Below are 14,299 nucleotides of genomic sequence, written 5' to 3'. Positions count from 1 at the left end.
TCTGAAGAAGGGTCTAGACCCGAAACGTCAGCTTTCCTGCTCCTCTGATGCTGCTTGGCCTGCTGGGTTCATCCAGCTCTATACCTTGTTATCTCTACTAACCAGTAGAGCTGGGTCTCAGCAATGTACATGTGAAAACTCGTGGTTTCCTGCCTAATGTCATCAAGGGGCTGTGTGTCGATGAGAAATAGGAGGGGATAAAAGATAGATCTTTGAGGGATGCTAGAGACAACAGCATAGGGGCAGGAAGAGAAGTCTTTGCAAGTGATTCTTTGGTTGTGATAAGATTAGACTGGAATTGGGTGAGAGCAGACCCTCCCAGCCGGGAGGGATATGATCAAATGCATAAAAAGGCTGCAGGGCAAGAAGGGTAATGGGAGAAACTTTACCTTTTACCCCAGTCACGCACGATGCAACTTGTGACTGCAAAAAGAGCCAATTTGGCAGAGGGACAAGGCAGAAGCCTGATTGGAAAGATCTGCGGAATTCCCGAATTGGACAAAGGAAAACCTCAAGTTATATAGGTCTGACCGCATAACAATTGGGATGCATAAAAACCTCCTAGTAAATGGGCAATACGAGTTTGATAGGTCCGTAAAGGGTTAGTAAAAGAGGATATCCTTGTGCAGGAAGAGGGGGTTCTTATACAGTAGGTTTTGCACATTAAAGCTGGGAAGCATTTCCTGCATGGTGTGAACAGTAAAGTAGCAGACAACGTTAAATCCACCTTGGATGCAGAGTGTTTGATAACTGTGTTTCTGCTCCAAGTCTCAGCACTGACTCGGACACTGAGCACTGTTAAACCTGTAAGACCATGGGAAACTGGCACCCTGGGCACCTCATGGGCACTCCTGAGCAACTAGTTTGTCAGCAGCACTTAAAAAAAAATCATCACCTCACTATCCTGTCCATCACAGGTGGAAGTAATAGTGACAGAATCAATTGAACTTTAAATGTGTATTTCTTCTCTCCTGAAATAAATGCTGATTTTGATCTCTAGTTGTGTGACATTGACATTTCCAGTGATCGGAAACTCGAGCAATTCATTTTGAGCTCTTTCGATGACACTTTGACGTTATCCCGAGTCATTAATATTAACTTACAAAGTTAAATTTCAAAATGATAACAGTGGTTCTCCATGGTCTATGATAATGGGCTGGAAACTGCCAGTCCCTGCCACACATGGCCAGGCTGAGGTAACATGTGACCTGAACCCTATTGCTCGAGTATCGCCACACGCCCAGATGGATTCCACACGCATGTCGCACCTTGTCATCCGTGTCCAACCACAATGTCGTTTTATCAACCACATTTATGTTCCTGCTTACAACGTAGAGCCGTGAGATCGGGTTTTCAACAATTGTACGATTGGCAAGGAGAGGAGTTGGCTGGCCATGGAGCCCGCTGACAGGAGACTGTAACTTTATGACCAAACATCACCTCATTAATGTCTCATCAACAGCAATGTCATTTGTCCCATTAAGTCTGATGAATTTTTTTTAATGGTGGCAAGAGAAAGTGAGTTGGTTCAGGTTGGTAGTTGGTCCATGGGGCCTGTTTGCTCCGAGGTATCTCCTAACTAGAAAGTCTGAGCGTCACTGCCGTGCAGGAATGCCAGGAAGTGGAGTGGGGAGTGGGGACTGGGTTGTTGCGCTCAGGAGGACGAAGGAGCAAAGAGAAATCGATTCTGTTGTTGAAAGCAGGGAACCCTCAACGAGATTGCAGATTGACTGCCAAGTGGCAAATGACTGCATTCTACTTGAGAACCAAGAATGAGCCTTTGGCTTGATGGTAACAGTCCAGCATCTAAAATAGGAGGGAGCCAAGGTACTCTCCACCTAGTTCTGATGCTACCGAACTTTGACCTGTCAACGTGTGTTGGAATTACTTTTCAAATCTGTTCTTCAAAGTCCATAACCGAGTTATTTTGCTTTGTTGTGCTTGCAGGTACTGTGCGGGTACAGTGCCATGGGGAAATCCAGGCGAGCATCATGATTTTGAGCCGCAGCGTCATGATGATGGTTGCATCGAGGTGATTGGCTTCACCATGGCATCGTTGGTATGTCTCCGTTTCCTCGGATCCTTGGGTCTGCGTTGCCCGCGGAGTGCCTTCCCCTCCTTGTTTGTGCCGACTGGTCAGCTGGTAACATTAGTGATGGCACAGTTGGGATACTAAATAAAAACCGACAGAACTGCGGATGCTGTAAATCAGGAACAAGAACGGAAGTTTCTGGGAAGGCTCAGCAGGACTGGCAGCATCTGTGAAGGGAAAAAATCAGAGTTAACGTTTTGGGTTCGGTGACCTTTCCTCAGAGCTGTGATGGTAGCTGGGAAAACGTTGGTTTATATGTGGAAAATCGGGAGGGGTGTGGGGTAGGGAGTAAATGATAGGATAGAGCCTGAAGAAAGAGAAGAGCAGTTGGACAGACAAAGGAGTTGATAATAATGTCTATCCAACTGCTCTTCTCCCTCTTTGGATTCTATCCTTTATACTATCGTTTACTCCCTACCCATCCCCATCCCAATTTTCTGCATATAAACTGACATTTTCTCAACTACGATCAGTTCTGAGGAAGGGTCACTGGACCTGAAACGTTAACTCTGATTTTTTTTCTTCACAGATGCTGCCAGAACAATTGGGATACTCCCTGGAAGTCTGAGTGTGCAGAAGTTGAGTTGGACCTTGGATCTGCTCCATCACTCGACCACACCACGGCCGAGTTTACTTCCAGACCGTTTTTCCCAACTTTGCTTCCTTTAGTGCCGGATACAACAGCTTCCTGTCTTCAGGTGTTATTGACTATCCGATATCTGACTTCTCGGATGTTTTCCGCTATCGTCTGCACCCCCATTTCTTCAGTGGCCTTGATTCCCACTTCCTGCCTGGATTTCCGAGCAACCTCATTCTCCCTGCGCAGTCAATTCATTTTGAGTTTCAGAGTTCCTTTTATGTTTCACGATGGATGCAACTTTGACCAGATGACCTTAAAGTGACCCGCGCACCTTTTAAGGATGGGTAACCAGATGTTGGCGGTAGAGATAACAAGGTGTAGAGCTGGATGAACACAGCAGGCCAAGCAGCATCGGAGGAGCAGGAAGGCTGACGTTTCGGGCCTGGACCCTTCTTCAGAAAATCGCTCAAAATGAATTGACTGCGCAGGGAGAATGAGGTCGCTCAGAAATCCAGGCAGGAAGTGGGAATCAAGGCCACTGAAGAAATGGGGGGCAGACGATAGCGGAAAATATCCGAGAAGTCAGATATCGGATAGTGATGTTGACGGTATTTCTTTTTAATTCTTGCAGCTCATTAATGCTAACCTCTTGCCTTGACTTTCTCTCGCTGTGTGTTGTAATTAAGGCTGCCCTGCAAGTTGGTGGACATGGGGAACGGCTCAACCAGTGCCGTGAAGTGATACTAACGACGTACAAGTCAATCCCGATGCAGGTGGATGGGGAGCCATGCAAGCTCGCGCCCTCGGTCATTCGCATTTCGCTGCGGAATCAGGCCAATATGGTCCAGAAAACCAAGAGGAGGACGTCCATTCCACTACTCAACGAGTGAGTATCATCGCATCCTGACCATTTGCAGCTCCCGTTCGTTACAAAGGAGGATGTAATAGTCGTGAGATAAGTCATGACACAGGAGGGAGGCGATGGCCTAGTGGTATTATCGCTGGACTGTTAATCCAGAGACCCAGGTAACGTTCTGGGGACCCAGGTTTGAATCCCGCCATGGCAGATGGTGGAATTTGAATAAAATATATGGAATTAAGCATGTAATGATGACCATGAATTCATTGTTGATTGTCAGGAAAAATCCATCTGGTTCACTAGTGTCCTTTAGGGAAGGAAACTGCCATCCTTACCTGGTCTGACCAACATGTGACTCCAGACCCACAGCAATGTGGTTGACTCTTTTTTTAAAAAAAAAGAAACCTTCAGGGTAACTAGAGATGGGCAATAAATGCTGCCTGGTCAGCGACGCCCTCATCCTCTGAATGAATAAAAGAAGTAAAAAAAGGATAAAAGAAGTGATGAGATTCCGAAAGGAGACATGCCATTTCCTAAGTTTCTTATTCCCTGGCCCATTCTTCCTCTTGTCTGTACAATACCTGGGAAGAGTAATTAGACGAACTTTGCTAGCTGAGGAATTGAGTGTTAGAACGCAAAGGAGGGATTATTCTATGGCAAAGGTTCTGGTTTGTCAGAGCAAAAGGAATACCCTCCTGTTGAAAATGCTGTGTAAGGCTTTGTTGGAACAGCCTTTCTTATTCCTGTAGGCCAGCATTTGTTGCCCATCCCTAACTGCCTTTGAATTGAGTCTCTCACCGTGCCGTTTCAGTGGGTGCTTAAGAGTCAACCACATTTCTGTGGGTCTGGAGTCACGTGTAGGCCAGACCAGATAAGGATATTGGTGAACCCAATGGGGTTTATCATGACAATCAACTGTGGCTACAAGGTTGTCATTACTCTAGCTTTTAATTTCAGTTTGTTAAAAATTACTGAATCAAATGTCACCATCTGTCATGATGGGATTTGAACTCTCATCCCCAGAACATTAGCCTGGACCGCTGATTACAAGTCTAATGACATTACTATGCCACCACTTCTCCATTGTCGTATTTAGTGACTGTTGTAGTCTGTTGACCCTGTTTATCTGACCACCCACTAGATTTGACCCAAAATACCTTCTGTTGCTTTAAGCTTTAGAAGAAAAAGAACAAGAAGGTACTACATCAGTTATGTCTTGTGCATTCCAATTGTAATAACCCTCTCCATTGGTAATCATGCCTTCAGTTGCCAAGGACCAAAACTGAAGTCAAAGCTGAAATACCATTCCTTCACCCCTCCATCTCTCTCCCTTGTTTTTCTCCTTGAAGACACTAGTTAAAACCTGTCTCTTTCACCAAATATTTGATCGTCTAACTTGGAGTGTCTCTTTTTATGGCCCCGTGCCATACAATGCTTTTGCAATGCACTAACTGAAATTTCACTGTGTCAACTGAATTCTATAAGTATAAAATATTGTTATTGTGAAGTTGGGTTGCTAAAGAGTGTGTCTGTGTGTGTGTCTGAGTGTGTATTCAAGATTAACACTGAAAGGCTCAGTTGCTCATTGCAATTCTAATCAGCAGATTTATTATTCTGTATGGACGTTACAGCTGCTGACCAAGATACTCCTCCCAGTTAATTAGTTCCCTGATGCAGCTAAGCTAAAATCTGAGCCTTTTTTAAAAGCGAGTAAGCTGAAAGCTGAGGGAAAAATGACATTCTATTTATGAGCAATTATTCCTGGTTGCATTCTTCCTTTAAGTCTCCAGCTACTTGTAAAAGGTTTGGGCATCGGGTGTGTAACAAGGGATGATAATGCACATTCTACAGCTTAATCTGTGTAATAACATTCCTGTATTAAAAACTTTTGTGCACAATGGAATGCTGTGCACCTAAGATATGCTCATAGATCTGCAGCTGCCTTACTGAATTTAGTGATTATGCTAAGAAACTTACAATTTGTGATCAGGGTCACTGATTTAAGGCGAAGGAATAAATCAACCCGATCTTGTGTAAAACATACAATTGTGATCAACAGCCCCTTTGATGTATCTCAGGCTCCATTAACTACAAATGGAGATGTAAATCCAAATATTGATTAACTGTCACCTATCTTGTGTGATAACAGTCAAAACGAGTCTCAAGTGCTTTTATTGCCTTTACCTTGTGGAGTTTTAGAAGAGTAGCAACATTTGAGATCTTGAGTGGACTTGATAGGGTACACACTGTTTTCCCCACCTGAGGGAGTCTAGAACCAATGGGCATAGCTTAAAAATCAGCCGTCTCTCATTCAGGATTGAGATAAGGAGATTGTTTTTCCTCTCTTTCTAAAGGTAGTCATAACCTGTGGAATTCTCTTCTCCAGTGAGCAGTGGAGGCCATGCCATTGAACATATATACAAGGTTGTCAGACAGGTTTTTGTACACCAGGGGAGTCAGGCACTATGGGGGGAGCAGATTGAAAAGTGGAGTTGAAGATTTAATTAGATCGTCCATGATCTTATCGAATGGGGGAGCAGTGTGCGAGGGCACAAATGGCCTAAACTTGGCACCTAATTCTTGTGTCGTTGTGGAGGAGCAGAAATGGAATTTTCAGGTGCACATCCTGTAATTGTCTGGAAAGCGTACAAGCCCAGAAGGAGAGACAAGGTAAAATACAGTGTTAGTGAACTCTGCTTTATTCTGTCCAAAGTAGAGGATGAAGTCACTCCCTAACCACCTCGCCTGTATGTCCTAATGTGCTGCAAGGACAGTGGGTGAAACAACAGAAGTGGAGGTAGAGCTGGAACAGGGAGTAGATTAGAGTTATCAATGGGTGAGCGTCCATTCCCTCCTTCTCTTACCTACCCCACCCCCCAAAAATATCCTAATTGCAACCGCAAACCTCCCATCAAGGCAGTTCTGCTGTGGATGGTGAAAGAACTGAGAGAACTAGAAGAGGAATGAGTGCATGACTGGCAGCTGCCAACAGGTAGGGGATGTAGACAGTTTCTCTCGGAAATAATGATTGCAGTAGCATACTAGGAAATGAGATTTATGTTTATAAGGGAAAAATATAGCAGATGCTCCAAATACTCAACAGGTCTGACAGCATCCGCAGACAGAGAGCGACAGGTTTAACATTTCAGATTGGTGACTTTCAGAGGCAATGCCTTTACAGAATGTTTGTGTATAATAAGTCAGTTTTTCCAAATGGAAAGCCATGCTCTTGGGTAACATCTGAAGATATACTCATACAATTTACATATAGTTCGGTACTTGGCATTCCAGATAACTAATAGTGACCGAATTTGGGAAATGAATTTTGCACTGTGATTAAAAATTGATATCTATTCATTATATTTAATTAGGCTTAATTTTAAGGTGACATTTTTAGGAAGTGATCAAGTAAAATATATCCCACCAGGAAAGAATCAACAGTATTACTTGACTGCAGTTTACAGTGGAATCCCAGGAATTGGCCAACAAACACTCTGGAAACTCACAACATGACCATTGCTATCTCTGCTCATCTCAGTCAAAGAAAGATCCGTTTGCCAATATTTACACAAAAGTAATGTGTCGGCGCTGAGCATGCACCTCATAAGATCTTGCCATTGAACTGAGTGGTTTACTGAGCCATTTCAGGAAGACAGCTATGAGTCAATCACAAATGAAGATGTCACATTTTTGTTCCCTAAAGGACGTTCATGAATTAGATGTAGCTCTGTGACAATTGGTGACCATTTCATGCCAGGTGACATCATCAGTGAGGCCTCCGGTGAAGCGATGTTGTTCTACTCTGCCTGGAATTTATACTGTTTGGTCCATTATGGTGCGTGCTGTCATTTCCGGTTTGGATATGTATGGGTTTGTATAGGGGGCCCAATTCTATATGTTTGTTGATTGCATTACGGGTTGAGAACTCTAGGAATTCCTGTGCATGTCTATGTTTGGCTTGGGCTACTGTGGTTATTTTGTCCCGGTTGAACTGATGGCCTTCATTGTCTGAATGAACAGATATTAAAGAAAGTTCATTGTGCCGTTTTGCTGCTAGCTGATGTTCATGTATTCTGATGGCTAGTTTCCTTCCTGTCTGTATACCAGACAGTGAAATTCCAAGTAGAGTAGAACAACATCACTTCATCGGAGGCTCCACTGATGATGTCACCTAACGTGGTGACAACACGTCCGAACGAGAACAAGGCAGCTCAGGGCGAGCAAGTCGACGACCTCACCCACAACCCGAGCTACAAATCTTAGCCTAAACTTTAAATGTACGCAGGTAGATTAAAAAGATCAAGATGGAGGGAAGGTACTACGTCTGCTCAGGGGGTTCTGAACATGTGAACACTGTCTCAAAATTAGAGCCCGGTCATCAAAGAGTGAAAGCAGGCAGCACCTTCTCATTTAACGGAGCTGGAGTTTTCTGCCTCCAAAAGGCTGCAGTGGCAAGTTTAGTCGAAACTTTCAGGGTAAAGCCAGTAAATGGTGTTAAGGTGCAGGTCAACCATTACTTTACTTAATAGCCAAGTAGGTACAAGGTGCTGAATGGCCTTCCTCTTGTCAATAGATCCCCTACAGTGTGGAAGCAGGCCATTCAGCCCATCGAGCCCACACTGACCCTCCAAAGAGCATCCCATCCAGACCCACCCAATCCCTGTAACACTGCATTTCCCATGGTTAATCCACCTAGACTGCACATCTTTGGACTGTGGGAGGAAACCCACACAGACACACGGAGAATGTGCAAACTCCACACAGACAGCCGCCTGAAGGTGGATTTGAACCCGGGCCCCTGGTGCTGTGAGGCAGCAGTGCTAACCACTGAGCCACCGTGACTCCCTCTGTTCCATTTTACTGATTTTTGATGGAAAAGAAAAGTGGGCAGTTTCCATCACAACTCATGCCATGACAGTTTTATACCTAGATGATGAGCTGAAAGTGGACCTTGGCACCTCCAGCTTTCCCTCTTCACTATCAGATGAGGCAATCACTTGTCTAGTGTCGTTAGGCAGCTGGTAGTGCAAACCCATTGTGGTGAGAGATGGTTGTGAACCTTGGTGATTCACAACTGATAAAGCCTGGCTTCAGACCAATGCCAGGAACATGATGTAGAGAAAAGGAAGAAAGAATAGGCTGCCGTGTTTCCTACATTCACAACAATCGCTGTGAACTGCACATGTACAAAACCTAATTGCAAGCCAAAACTCAGCTAGGTCTGTGGGGAGAACTCCCCCTCAAATTGACACATGGCCATTACCTTCCCCTTGTGCTGTGCTGAAGTAGCCGTCTTCTGTTTTTTGTTTAAATCAAGGGAATGATGTGAACAGCATGACCATCTGACCTGGAGGTGAGATGGAGGCTGCAAGAAACTCGAGCATTCTGCCAGGTTTCTGTAAATAATGATCTCATTCTATTTCCCTGGTTGTAACCATGGAGCTCCTTGTATAATCTTCATGGGATTAAGATGGGACTGGGTCTGATTGACAGACTCATTAAAATAGCGAGGGCTCATCACAATACTTTCTCGACTGACGTTTCTGAACCAAAAATGTTAATCAGCAAACTGGAGGGGAAGCCACGGGCCCCTTGTTTTTTTCAGTGTCACTGTTAGAATTAAAATTTGATTTTTAGCATGAACACTTTCAGCTTGTTCTGTTGAAATGATTTATTATCTGCTTCAGTCAGCAGACAGTACCTGAGCGTCTGAAGATACGAGTGAATCGGATCAGCATGCATGACTACGAAGCCTTGCACTACGACAAGGAGAAACTAAAAGAAGCCTGTAAGTAGCCAGAAGCAGGGGAACAGTGACTCCTGCCCTCCTGCTTTACTGTTAAAATCAGAAAAGATTCTTGAATGTATGCAGCACTTTTCCAAAAGCTTCACAGCTAACAACGTTCTGCTCTAATTTCTGGGAACAGGGCAACCCATTTTCAAACAGCAAGCCCCCACAAACAGCGAGGAGGTAATGACCAGATAGTTTGTTTTCCTTCCTGGCATTGGGTGAGGGATAAATATTGGTCTGGTCACTGAAGGGAATGCTCCTACCTTTCTTCCAGTGGTACTTGGGATGCTTTGCATCTCCCTGAGAGGGCAGCTATGCTCTGGTTCATCCAACATAGAGCATTCCCTCAGTGTTGCCCAGACTTCAGCTGTAGGATGTGACTCCCTTACAGCTGGATAATGCCACTGCCTTTGTACAAACTGAGCAGATTTATACAGATATCACCAGTTCACCTTTGAAGCATATTGTGGATTTGCACCATTCCCCGTTGTCTTGCTGCTAATCGGAATGTCAAAAGGGGATCGTTGCTCCGTCACAATTGATGATTGCGCAACCTTTTGGAGTTGTTTTCCAAAATTAGTCATCAACACAATGCAGACATATGAAAGAGAAGACAAGCTGAAGAGGTGACACGAGCTCTGCTGCACATTGCCCTACAGTGTAGTGGGTAATGTCTATAAGGGTGACAAACGCCATGATAAACAACCCTGTGAGATTGGCAGCAATCCCAAGGATAAGACACTGTTTTTAATATGGTTCGTAATTCTTCACATACTAGACTTCAGGGATTTTTTAAACACAATCTATTAATAAGATTTATGTGATGGCAAGGCGATGGAGGCCCCTTCTCTGCGTTGCACTAGTTCCAACTTTCTAGCGGAGTCTCTTACACATGAGCCCTGAGGCCACAGTTACATTGCAGTATACCTCAGGGCATGACCATACGGCCACCATAAAAATATACTGTTCACTTTGGCCATCTCACAGTGCTCCCTGGTGGGTTATTTGCATAAGCTCTTTCTGGAAGCAGAGTCCTCTGAAGCTGATCAAACTCTCAGAAAAGGTGGTACCTTACGAAGAACACAAAAGCATGCAGCCACACAGCTTCATTGGGCTGGAAAAGTTGCAGGAAACCTTTGCAAAATGTCATCTCGTCTTCCTTAGACAAAAGCTCTCAGCCTTGGAGAGGCTAAGGGAATTCCTCACAAAGTGGAACATAATAATTTTCTCAACATGAGGTGTCTCTTCCCTGTGCTAGAGTGTCTGGTAGTCTCAGCAAAAAAACTGAATTGGATACAGCAAACCACCTCAACAAGGATTTGTTTTGATTTTTCAAGACATAACTAGGACCTTTAAATCTTTACCATTGTAACAAAGTATTGCTTCAATACAACCATTAACTGAAATCCCTTGATCCTGATGTTTGATGGTCAGAGGCTAATGTTGCCAAGCTCTGGTAAAGTGGCAGGCATCACAGTAATAGTTTCTCCTGGATCAAGAAAATACTTACTATCAAAATTATTGACATCCAAGGTTACGACCCAATAATCCTGGTCCAGATCTTGTTCATCCAGCATAGGATCAACATGATCTGCATGATCGAGAAAGTACATAGCTCCCATGCTATCGTTCTCTATCGTGAATGTTCTGGGTTCTCCTTTATTCAGAATTTGTTTGGTTGGGTTGAAGAGATAATTTTGCATTGCAGGATTGGTGAAAATGACTAAATCTGCTATAGTGAAGGCATTGAATACCCTGTCACTTGCTTGCTGTCCCGACCTGACAATGCTAGTGCTTCAAAATGACAATTCTCACCTTTTACCATGACTTTGATAGGCTGTTTGTTGAGTAGTGCAGACATCTCCAACTAAGCCTCGTAGTAGTATTGTACCATGTCCCTGTTTCAAGCTATGTCTCTGTGCTCGGCCTACCTAATACTCTGGACCATCTGTTTTCATGTTAGGTCATGTTGAGATTGTGAAGCATCAAGAATCTAAACAAACTCATCTTCCAAAGGTGCACCTTTGCATGAATAGATGTATCTATAAAATCGTCAGTGGTGTTTTCCAAGTTCCCTGGCTACTCGTCATGCTCAATGATGAGATTCTTTTTAGGGCCAAAATAGGTACCAGATGCTGCTCAGACTGACTGATTATTTGCTGAAGTTTTATCAACATCTTGCCTAATGGGCAATGGGGTGTACTGCTCATGAGAGAATACTGACCTGAAGCTGTTGCTGTTTCAAATGGAGAGCTGAGGCTGTTTTGTGCCAGTGGAAGTACACCCTCTGTAACTGTATATCTTCAACAACATCGAAGGACAGTGCAAAAGGTTGGGACTGCCTGGTTCACATGCCACTACAGACTATACCTTGTTTTGGTTAAGTCTTTGACTCACTGTATTCAGGAAATCTCAGAATTTTTGCCTTATGGTTGCTCACATTCTCTTGAGAGAAGCTCCACCCCCTTAGATTACTCCTTCCACTAATACCACCATATTTCCCAATGGGTTGTTTTCTTCTTTATACAAGCTCAGGCCAAACTAGAGGATTTCTTTTATAACATGTTTGTTGACGATACGTACATGATATTATGGGAGCAGGCCTTGCTATTCTGAAGCTGCTTTATTTCCAGCCTTCTAGCAGAGCCTCTAACACAACTACTGAGAGTCACCATTCAATCCCAGCATACCTCAGAGGGTCATCTGCAAATTCATCCTATATAAATTGTATCTCAAAGGTTCAATCAGAAAACCAGAGCAGTTTTATGGGCACGCTTTATCAATCAAGCATGTAGCTGTGCATTTTTTATTTGCTGCCAGATCTGAGGCCCTCTTATCAAAGTCTTTCCACATTTTGATCGTAAAGAACTTTTTTACGTCGGTTCAGCTCCCTCAACCTTAGATAGTCTTCTCGTCAGTTCTTTGGGCATGTGTCAGAGTGGACTGCAGAGAACACCACAGTAGGGACAACAGTTTGCAAGGTACAGAATAAAAAATGTAATTTTGAAACACATTTTGCCTTGTGGACATTAGATGGCAGTGTTAGCCAATTCTGAATGCCTGCCTGCAAAAACTACATAGATACAGAAATTCTCATAATTCCAGCCTGGCTTGTGCTTAATGCTGGCCAACAAAATCTGAATTGTCGACTGGAACTAGCTTTGAATAAAATATTTCTCACCTTTCACTATATAACTTAGGAAATGAGCCTCAAGTTTTGCTGCTTCCAGTTCAGATACTAAGTGCCATCACACTTAATGGCACGAATTAGACTTCTGTCTCCTGCTCTCCCCCCACTGTTACTGCTTTTGTTTGTAACCGCGCCCAGCGTATAATATAGGCAATGTCCTGTATTTATAATTTCAGATTACTCTGTCAGGGGCACTAGGCTCTTGATCTCATTCATGACAGCATCATTCAAACATTGATATAAAGCTGAACCCCAGAGAGCGAAGTGAATGTGACTGGTTTTAATGTCAAAGCATCATTTGACTGAGTGTGGCATTACTCGAACATAACTGGAGTCACTGGGAATCAGAAGAAATCTGTCTGCTGATTAGAATCTACCTGACAGAGGAAGATGGCTGTGGGTATTGGAGATCAGTCATCTCGGCTTCAGGACATCTCTGCAGGAGGTCCTCTGGATAAGCCCAGTCATTTCCAGCTGCTTTATCTATAACCTTCTTCCATCAAATGGTCAAAAGTGGGGATGTTCGCTGATGATTGCACAATGTGCAGCATCATTCGCAACTCCTCAGATACTGAAGCAGCCTGTGTCCATTAGCAGCAAGATCTGGATGACCTTCAGGCCTGGACTAATAACAGGCAAATAACATTTGTGCCAGACAACTGCCAGGCATTTATCATCATCTTTTGTTGTTAAATGGCACTATCGCTAAGTTACCACTGATTTGGACTAGCCATATAAATACTGTGGCTGCAAGAGCAAGTTAAACTTCTTCTGTGAGTAACTCACCTCCCAACTTGCCAAAGTTAGCCCACTGTCTGTAAGGCACAAGCCAGAAGTGTGATGGAATATTCTCCAATTTCCTGAAAGAATGTTGCTCCAGCAACACTCAACACAATCCAGGACAAAGCAGCTGACTTCATTGGCATCTCATCTTAAACATTCGTTCCCTCTGCCACTGACGTACAGTGGAAGCGGTTTTTCTTATCCACGAGAATACATTGCGGCAACTTGGCAAAACTCCTTAGTCAGCACCTTCCAAGCCTGTGACATCGACCACCTAAAAGTTGGCAGATGCATGGGGACACCAGCATGTACTGGTCCCTTCACACACACCATCCTGACATGGAACTATATGGGTGTTCCTTCACTGCCACTGAGTCCTACTTCTGGAACTCTCTTCCTAATAAACAAACATACATACACACGCACACATATGAATTAGGTGCCAGAATATGCCATTCAGCCCAATGAGTGTGCTTCACCATTCAGTAAGATTGTGGCTGATCTGCCTGTAATCTCAGATCCATGTTCCTGCCTACCTCTGATAACCTTTCGTCCTTTTGCTTACCAAGAATCTATCTGCCTCTGCCTTAAAAAATATCCAAGTATTCTGCTTCTGTGACATTTTCAGGAGGGAGGTTTCTGATCTTTTGAGAGAGGAACCTAAAGCAGACCTGTGGGTCTGCCTGTAGCGCACGGACTTGCAGAACTGTTCAAGAAATTGGCTCATCACCATCTTGTCAAAGGCAGTGATAGATGGGTGATAAATGTTGAACTTACTGTGCCTGAACCCTAGTCTCATCCCATGAACGAATAGGAAAAAACATTAGTATATTGCAGTCACAGGCCTGCGTCTTGTAGTCACTAAGCAGTGTCTGTAGCTAAGAACAGACTGGTGTAGACCCCATTCTCCTCTTGTATGGATGCTTGGCCAGTGTCGACATAGTTGTAGATTTCAAGAAGCAAGAGGGCAGCACGGTGGCCCAGTGGTTAGCGCTGCTGCCTCA

General features: G+C 43.9%; 1 protein-coding gene across 1 annotated transcript in view; it reads left to right on the top strand.

Annotated features, from left to right (window-relative positions):
- The window catches only part of dgkza (diacylglycerol kinase, zeta a), a 113,851-nt gene that overhangs the window by 39,616 nt on the left and 59,936 nt on the right, over positions 1 to 14,299 (top strand). The window contains exons 17-20 of the mRNA XM_048607291.1: positions 1,336 to 1,466; positions 1,948 to 2,059; positions 3,359 to 3,558; positions 9,219 to 9,319. Coding sequence (XP_048463248.1) covers positions 1,336 to 1,466; positions 1,948 to 2,059; positions 3,359 to 3,558; positions 9,219 to 9,319 — 544 coding nt within the window. The remainder of the gene's footprint in view (positions 1 to 1,335; positions 1,467 to 1,947; positions 2,060 to 3,358; positions 3,559 to 9,218; positions 9,320 to 14,299) is intronic.

The sequence above is a fragment of the Rhincodon typus genome, chromosome 17, assembly GCF_021869965.1.
Source record: "Rhincodon typus isolate 14 chromosome 17, sRhiTyp1.1, whole genome shotgun sequence".
NCBI classification, from domain to species: domain Eukaryota; kingdom Metazoa; phylum Chordata; class Chondrichthyes; order Orectolobiformes; family Rhincodontidae; genus Rhincodon; species Rhincodon typus.
The sequence above is the reverse complement of the archived record's forward strand: the minus strand, read 5'-3'. Positions and strand labels throughout refer to the sequence as shown.